Source organism: Abrus precatorius, unplaced genomic scaffold (genome assembly GCF_003935025.1).
Source record: "Abrus precatorius isolate BTA unplaced genomic scaffold, Abrus_2018 Scaffold6, whole genome shotgun sequence".
NCBI classification, from domain to species: Eukaryota; Viridiplantae; Streptophyta; class Magnoliopsida; order Fabales; family Fabaceae; genus Abrus; species Abrus precatorius.
Genome location: NW_020874406.1, coordinates 12,285,027 through 12,293,980, shown reverse-complemented (window position 1 = coordinate 12,293,980; position 8,954 = coordinate 12,285,027). Strand labels below are relative to the sequence as shown.

The 8,954-nt window shown below is 36.3% G+C and overlaps 1 protein-coding gene across 5 annotated transcripts; it reads left to right on the top strand.

Annotated features, from left to right (window-relative positions):
* Positions 1 to 3,394: 3,394 nt before the first annotated feature.
* LOC113868381 (homeobox protein BEL1 homolog) lies at positions 3,395 to 8,710 on the top strand. Of its 5 annotated transcripts, XM_027503888.1 has the most exons (7): positions 3,450 to 3,982; positions 4,100 to 4,325; positions 4,425 to 4,532; positions 4,678 to 5,693; positions 6,213 to 6,595; positions 7,055 to 7,115; positions 7,293 to 8,257. In XM_027503888.1, the coding sequence occupies exons 4-7, from the start codon at positions 4,809 to 4,811 to the stop codon at positions 7,905 to 7,907; spliced, it is 1,944 nt and encodes a 647-aa protein (XP_027359689.1). In that variant the 5' UTR covers positions 3,450 to 3,982; positions 4,100 to 4,325; positions 4,425 to 4,532; positions 4,678 to 4,808; the 3' UTR covers positions 7,908 to 8,257. The 5 variants fall into 5 exon arrangements, with proteins under 5 accessions (XP_027359685.1, XP_027359688.1, XP_027359686.1 ...); XM_027503884.1 differs by having other exon boundaries at positions 3,395 to 3,982; positions 4,100 to 4,532; positions 7,293 to 8,710; XM_027503887.1 differs by having other exon boundaries at positions 3,396 to 4,228; positions 4,326 to 4,532; positions 7,293 to 8,327.
* The last annotated feature ends 244 nt before the right edge of the window (positions 8,711 to 8,954 follow it).

Genomic DNA, 8,954 nt, shown 5'->3' with positions numbered 1-8,954 from the left:
GGTTTTGTAAATAAAGTCATCGAATTAACGAGCTATTAATATTTCAGTTGGTAGACGATCATAGAGAATATTGTGTCACTAGTTTAAGTCAGTGGATATCACCAGATTGATATATACATATAATGTGTGAACGGTAAGCCAGTATTGTCACTCCTTGCAATGTACATAACATAATGCCCAAGCATGGTGATGAATTTTTATCATGGAGGCAAAGAATATTAATTATCATTGTTTTTCTAATGATGAAAGCACCCCCTAGCTAGTTTAGTCGGTGGATTTGCAAAAGTATTCCCCACTTCGTGTGTCATTCTCAAACTGAGACACGATTGATCCTCTAATTAAAAAAGTTGCATGATTTTCTCTTTGGCACTGCGTCCCACATATGCATGCCCTCTCCGCTCCAGCATAACAGTAACCCTAGTGTAGGATTAGGATGGTCCTAACCAGTAATCGCACATATACTAATGGTGGTCTAATAGTGTACGAATACAAAAAAGTTATTTTTATATGCATAAAGATAAATAAACACGAAGATGGACCACCCTAACGTTTGTAGCCCTGGTTGAGTCGCATGTAGTTACAAGTTTCAAACCTGTTCAAAAATGTGGCTGCTGTTAATGAAGTCTCAGACTTGTACAGGGTCTTACACGCACACAATCCCCCGCTATTTGTGGAGTCCCTAATTGACCCCCTCTCACGGCCATGACACCTTGGTCTTTGAAATTTGAAAACAAGTCTTTCACTTTTTGTTATTCAAAAATGATTTTTTTCTGGGTAAGAGAGAAATAAGAAAAAAGAAGTGATAAACATAATATGATAAAACTCAAAAGAATAGGCAAAAATATAAAGTGACTATGAATAAAAAAAATAAAGATTACATTTTATTTCGAAAGAAAAAAAAGGGCGGGGGGGGGGGGGTCGTACACACTCCCCCTTTTTCAATTATTTGTCTCCGTATTGACAAAGTGGTGTATTTTTATTCGTAGAATAGGAATGTACTGTGGATTGGAGTTTGTAGTCTCCTACATTATTAACTCCTTAGGAAAGCATACAAAGGCATTCACATTAAAAAAAGATCTTGGGTGAAAGTTACGTGGGGCGAACAGCCAACAAAAGAATTTTTATTGAAAGACAAGAAAAAGGGGAAAAAACAAAAGAAAAAAATGAACGATGATCCAGAAACTGGATGGGGTTGGTGTTGCTTAACAGGGACTGAGAAGCATGCGCGGAGTGCGTAGTGCACACCCGAAAAGGTCCAAACAGCATCAAAGAAAAAGTACAAAGCTGGGTGAGAAGTAAGAAGTGAGAAAAGAGAGAGTGACGTCATCGGGGTGTAGGGCAAAGGGGAGGAGAGAAATTTGGTAAGCGGCGGAGAAAGCTACCAGTACTGGACCACTTGCTTTTTAATGGACAAACATTTAAAGCTGTGTTCGCCACCTTCACTCCTCCACTCTCATCCCTCGCGCGTCCTCCCTCACTTGCTTTCCATCACCATGAATGATTAAATTCTTCTACATTTTGTTCTCGTCAAAGTAATTTCTCTTGCTTCATATAATTTATTCTAATAAATGATATGATTAAGCTTACCACAATGTTAATATTTTTTTTTAATTTATTGTAGTAAACGTCATGATTAAATTAGTTGAAGTTTTGGAACCAATGAAATGATGTACCCACTTGATTCTCTCATAAGTGATTTTTTGTTATGATTTTACAAATTTAAAATAAAATTGAACCAATTATAAATATTTTATTAGGAACAATTTATTTTAGTTTCTTGTGATTTTTTACTTGGAGTTTTTAATTGGTGAGTTTAAGTAAAAAATATTAAAATTAATTTGATTCGTAAGTGTTTTAGATGCAAATTAAGAATTTGAAGGTTTTTAATAGAATAAAATTGATGATAGAAAATTTATTTAATTTTAAAAGTAAAAAATTAAATAGTTGAAAAAAATTAAGAATGAAAATTAAACAGTCTGTACTGAAAGAATAAAAAAAATGATGAAGTCAATTCTTTATTGTAATTTTAGTTACAAGTTCACAATATATAATGCAATAAGGGTGCATTGAAAAAACGAAATTGAAATTGTAGTTCAATTAAACCCAACCTGATTTTAAGCTTTAGGTTTGATTAGTGGGTTTATAAATTTATTCAAATCACATGTGCATACACCTCTAGACTTAAAATTAATTAAAATATTCAGGTTAAATATATTATAATTCGATGAAATAATGATCAAAAATGTTATTCTAATTTTAAAAATACAACTAAACATAAAAATTAGCGTTAATGAGCTCAATATTAATTTCAAACTCTAATTTTGTATTTAATTCTAGTTGTCTAATGGACACCGACACTCAAGAAGGTAAATTGGTGTCAAATTTAAACTTTCTTTGTTCATCAAACAAATTTGAAACTTTTTTTTTTTGTGATATTTAGTTATCATTTTAACCACTTCTCAAAATTTGAGCCTTTTTTTTTTCTTTCATTATAAGTAATACAATGCCGTTTTATGTTATTTCATTTTAAGAATGAAATGACTATACTTGACTGAGTCGATCTAACTGAGTTATTTTTCATTTAAATTTGATGAAAATTGCCGAGTCAAACCGGATCGGAACGATTTTTAAACATACTTGATTTGACATGTTATTTGAAACGATTACATGGTTAATTCACAAATCGAACCAATCATTCAAAACTGAGATCGATAATTATGTAGATTCAAAGGTTTTATCTATATTACTCGGCCAAATATTAACAGAGATTACGCATGTATGATGCATGACTTTTTGTCACGTTCGTGAAATGGAAATGAAAAGAAGAAAGGTGTCTTCTAAAACGTGAAAGTAAAATATAGACACGATGCAAAACATCATTGGATTGAAAATCACCGACGATCAACATTATCATTTTCAATCAGAAAATGGCAAATAGCCAATAATTAATCATTGACAAATACAACAAACATCAAAATAATAAATGTACGTAGCCAGCATGCAGTTCAATCAGCATACATATATTCGGATGGGGGTTAGCCTTAAACTTTAATGTTTATTGTTCCTTAAATGGCCTGCAGTTAAATTTGGTGCGAGAAGAATTAAGTAAAACCTAATAAGGGCGTTTAATAAATGGATAATTAGAGTTAGATTGAATGTAGAAAGTGTTGAGTTGCAATGAAATGGAATAGCGCGTGGAAGGGACATATTTTGGATGATGAATAAATTAAAAGAAAAGATGCGGTCCCATGCAAAATGGAGAGACGAGGATGGGTGGAGTGCTTTAATACACCAATTAATAAGAATTAGATGGGCAAAGATTGGACCACCTCATCTCAATATCTCATCTCGCGCTCAGTCCCTTATTTTAGGAACATTTTACACAAACCCAGGCGCATCTATTCTTTCTCTTTTCACTTCTTCTCTCTACCTATCCCTTCGCTCTGTAAGAACACAGCAGAATACAGATTAAACAACGCAACAGAAAACTCTGCTACCCTTTATTATACTATTTTATTTTATATTATTATTTTTTTTGGAAGAGCAGAGAGGGAAGCACCATGGCCCACCAACTCATCCCAAACAGAGTTCAATTGCTGAAACCCATCTGAAAAAGCCTGGAAAAGACTCCTACATAGGATGACTTCGATCTTGGGATTCGTTTCCCTACAAAGATCCTCTTAATCCCATCACCGTTATTTCTTTAAAAAAATAACTCCGAGGCCTTGTTATTGTGAATAAATAATCAAATTCATGGGCGAATAGAGTCCCTACAAATCTATAATTTTTCTATCATGGCAGCATTATTACGGGTTTGGGTTTGGCTCTGGCTGTGGGGGTTAAAAGCAGAATTTGTTAAAAAAATCAACATTTTCGTAAATCAGAGAGCAACTTATGTGGCGGCTTGTAGTATATGTACCAGGCAAAGGACGATCATTACTTTCTGTTGCTCCTGGTCCTTCATAAGTACTAAGTAGAGAAGGTCTGTTTTTTTTTTTTTAATAATTCTCGTATCTGACAATGCTTATTTATAAATTCAATTATTTGCATTCAATTTAAAATAATTTTTTAATAATATAATTTATTTTACCGGTTGTAGGTACTTAGGGGTAAGAAATAATTGAGGAAATTTCCTTGATATTTTTTTTCTCCTGTACCGGAATTCTATTTTGGTTGTATTTATATCTTGCATTGACCCACTTCTACTAGAGAGAGAAAGAGAGAGAAGGTGGGCATATATGAAATGATGATCATGGCATGAAGGTCATCATCACCCCTATCTGATCTTCTATTTCTGAGGAAGTATTTCTCATCCTTGTTCCTAGGTTGGTTTTCATGGTACCTCTATGTTGGCTTATTAAGAGAACAAGTCTGAGATAAAAGAAGCTCGCTCTTACTAATTACTCTCCAATTTCCCACCGTAGTCTTCCTCAAGTACCCTCCACCGACCACCACCACCACCACCACCACTGCTACAACTACTTTGATCCGTTTCCAACGCACCTAACTAATTATTCCACTCTTCCATTACGGTAAGATCTTGGAATTATTTAATTACTTTCCACAGAAACAACCAAACAACTATTCAATTTAATTTTTTCCTTGTTTCCTTTTTTCTTTTGGGCTTATAAATAATTCGCTATCAACCTCTCTTGATGCTTTTCAACTCTGTTTCAGTGGTTTTTGGGTTTATAATATATATTCCAACATAAGAAATCAAAGCAAGAGGAAGAAGGAGTATAAATAATTGGTGAGAAACCAATTAATCAATTGAGAAGAACATTAGAAGAAGCAATTGATGAGATTTCATGGCTCGACAACTGTGTGAAGACAAATCATCAGGTGGATTCTGCTATTCTGATGCATCATCGGGTAACCCAACGATGCAGACTCATCTAGTGAACCAGATCCAAGGCTTTGTGTCAGACCCAGAGATGTTCAACCTCACCACAGGCATGGAAATGATAGGGTTTCCAAAGGGCGACGCCAACGCTGTCATGTGGAAAACTTTCAGCGCCAAACCTGGTCCTTCCTCTTCCAAAACCATGAATCACTCTTCCACCACTTTCTACCACCATGACTATAACAACAAGCCTTCAGATTTCACACAAGCGATATCTGAAACAAGTGGCGAGAATCTAATCGTGGGAGCTCACGATTCAGCTCCGTGGCAAGAGAACAACAACAGGTTACTCGTTGATGATTCTTCCTTAAGGTGTGTGTTCCCTTGTGAAGGGAACGAAAGGCCTAGTCAAGGTCTTTCACTCTCTCTTAGTTCAACCAACCCTTCCACTATTGGGTTGCAATCTTTTGAGCTAAGACAAACAAGCCACCATCCTGATTTTGTTTCAACTTCCAGAGAGGGGTTCTTTGGAAAATCAGTGACTGTTCAACAGCAACAGGTGTTACAAGATGGGTATTTGAGTGCTAAGCCTGCGAATCTTTATCAACAAGGACATTTCTTGCTCAAGAACTCAAAGTACCTGGTACCTGCACAGGACCTTCTGAACGAGTTTTGTAGTCTAGGCACAAAGCAAAGCGAAGTGCCAAAGCCAAAGTCGTCAAACAAGAACAAGCAGTGGGAAGAGGATAATAATAACGGTGTCGGTTCCTCGAAGAAGCATTCTCTTACCTCCCTAGAATTCGTGGAATTGCAAAAGAGAAAGACAAAGCTGCTTTCGATGCTGGAAGAGGTATATATGTTTGATGTTTCCAAATCTTGTTTCACTTCATTTAAGACTGTTTTTCCTCTCCCATCTACTTTTATTTGCAAGGAAATAATACCTTTATCCATCGCTCCTCAAAATATGGAAAAAAGGTGTGTGAGAGTAAAACCGCGCCTTTACTCCAAGTGAATTGGTATCTATCTATCTCTCTATCTATCTATCCATTACATCCAGTGTCCTTTAACTTTTGGGTGGTGTGTGTGGTTGATGGGATTGGGGTCTTTGGATTTTGATTCCTGAACTAATTGAGCAGCCACTAAGGGCCCTTTCATTAATGCTCACCTCGTGACAATTGAGCCTTTTTTATTTACCTTCACAGCACAAACCTCTATCGATCCCCTTTTCCTTTTCTTGCCAACATACATGTTTCTACACTTTCTACTATATATATAGCATGCTGAATCATTTTCATTTTATGGTGGCTGTAACTTTCAAATTAAAGTGAGGATCCATGTGTTATTTAACTTTGGTTTGGCTTCAATGAAGGTTGACAGAAGATACAAGCACTACCGCAATCAGATGAAAAGCGTGGTGTCATCGTTTGAAGCTGTGGCTGGGAATGGTGCAGCCACGGTGTACTCGGCGTTGGCTTTGAAAGCCATGTCGAGACATTTCAGATGTTTGAAGGATGGGATATTGGGGCAGATTCAGGCCACAAGGAAAGCCATGGGAGAGAAAGACCCAGTTGCACCAGGCACAACAAGGGGTGAAACACCAAGGCTTAAAATCATTGACCAAGCCCTCAGACAACAAAGAGCCTTCCAACAAATGAGCATGATGGAAACGCATCCTTGGAGACCCCAACGTGGCCTTCCCGAGCGATCTGTCTCCGTTCTTCGAGCTTGGCTTTTTGAGCATTTTCTCCATCCGTAAAAATCTCTCTCTCTCTCTCTCTCTCTCTCTCTCTCTCTTACTCACTTACGCATCCTCTTCTATCTTTTGTAATTGCTAGTTAGCTAGAATATGTTGATGTCCTAATATAAGAAACCTACAAAATGAATTTTGCTGAAGAATCAATGTTCTCTCCAAAATTGAAAAAGAGAACAACTGCAAGTTGATAGTACCGCAAGTTTCTCATGCGTAGAATCTCAATCATTTATGCTTACAAAAACTGTGGTACATTTTGGTAGTTTCTGTGCATCACTATTCGGATTCCATCAGTTGGTATTTCGTCATATTACTTTCAATCATTTTGCTTGCAATGTGGACATATATATAATCCTTTAATTTGGTCCTCTCTATTACTCCTACTTTTCTGTTGATATCTAATTGCTAGCTAATATTGAAGGTCAGATTCTTAAATAATTTTTGAGAGTAAACTTTTGCAGGTATCCAAGCGATGTTGACAAACATATTTTAGCCCGCCAAACTGGTCTCTCGAGAAGTCAGGCACGTCCACATCTTTCTCAAACACACAAATATTCACACTTGATTTTCCGTACATTATTTTACATAATAAAATAGGCGTTAGGTATCAAGTCTTAATTATATAATAATATTATATTATATGTATTCTAGTGAAAGTTGGAAACCCCGTTCAATGACCCTTATCTATGTTCAAAGCAGGTTTCAAATTGGTTTATCAATGCAAGGGTGAGACTTTGGAAGCCAATGGTGGAGGAAATGTACTTGGAGGAGCTGAAGGATCAGGAAAACAATATAGCTTCCTCAGAGGCGGGCACCGATCCAGATGATAATATTAACCCAAATGTTCAAAACCCACCACCTGCTTCTTCACGTTCCGAGGATCAGAAGCCGACACTTGTCCGAATTGACTCTGAGTGTGCGTCCTCCGTCATCAACAACCACACCCCAGATAACAAAAACGACCCAAAGAACAGCACCAACATGAACCCACAAGAACAATGCTTTGGGTCGGTGGAGCTTGATTTTTCATCTTACACGCACCACACATCGGGCATGGTTTCTTACAGTAGTAACGATCATGATGGGAACAACCAGAGTTTGAATGGTGGGAATGGGGTGTCTTTGACGCTAGGGCTACAGCAGCATGGGGTGAGCCTAGCGTTCCCGCCAACAACTCAGAGTTCGCTGTACTATCCAAGGGACCAAATTGAAGATTGTCAACCAGTTCAGTACTCTCTTTTGGACGGCGAAGGACAAAACCTGCCTTATAGAAATTTGATGGGTGCACAACTGCTTCATGATTTGGCAGGATGAAATGGATATTATTGATTTGAATTGAGTTGATCGTGGAGGACGCACGGAATTGAGATTAAAATGCATGGTGAGTAATTAAGTGGGTATAATTAAGATTAGTTTTTTCTTTTTATCCTTTAGCTAGCTACGCACAACAAATTATATACTACACAATTAATGCTTAATTCCATACATAAAGCTATACTTGATTAGATAACGTATAGTTTGATTTCGACATGTGTATTCATGCCTATATTTTGGAATTGGAATTCGTAAGTCAAGATTTATACAAAATTTGTTTAGTTAATTATTTTTTTTCTTCAACTAATAAACCATATAGTTCATATACTTTTGAATTATTGGAATGTTCCTTAATCCTGGGTTCGATTCTTTCGGAGGGCTATTTTCTTTGGGGCTTCCATTAACTACTGAACTAGTGGCAAATAATATTCTTTTTCCGAGGGTTGGAGATATTTGTAGTTTGTTATGAAAAGAAAAGAATATTGCTAAAGGACAATACCATTTGGCTGTACAAGTTTGGTTGGATGCTAAGAACAACAAGAATTACCAAAAATAAAATAAAAATCAAAGATAATTTGGTGGTAGTGGTCCCTGGTTCAACCTCATGAAGACAACATCTCGTGCCGATAAGAATTGGTTGCTTTATGATGTCAACTTTTGTTATTGGTTTATCTGTGCCCTCTTCTTTTTGGCCAATATAAGAGATGTCGTTTCAGTAAGTTTAGAGTTAGAGGTGCTTGGTTTATTCAAACAATCCTATCTCACCTCCTCCTATTTGCTCTCTAAGGAATGCAACTTGTGTGTTAAAATGATGATGAACTTAATCGCACCTACCAGTGATGGACACGTATTTTCATCCGAACATCTTCGTAAGTTAATTGATTTAGAAGTATTACCGTATTTAAATTTTATTTACGCATAATAGTTAGATAATTAAGGGTATTGAATGTTATAGAATGGAGGGAAATGAAAAGGATTTAAATGAAAGAGGGTGGTGAAACGTAATAAAATAAATATTTTATTTTATTTTATTTTATTGTTTAGACA

Excerpts from the sequence above, each read along its gene's own strand:
- LOC113868381 (XM_027503884.1), top strand. The coding sequence starts at position 4,809 with ATGGCTCGACAACTGTGTGAAGACAAATCATCAGGTGGATTCTGCTAT. Across the intron at positions 5,694-6,212 it reads TGCTTTCGATGCTGGAAGAG|GTTGACAGAAGATACAAGCA; the intron begins GTATATATGTTT and ends GCTTCAATGAAG. Across the intron at positions 7,116-7,292 it reads CTGGTCTCTCGAGAAGTCAG|GTTTCAAATTGGTTTATCAA; the intron begins GCACGTCCACAT and ends TGTTCAAAGCAG.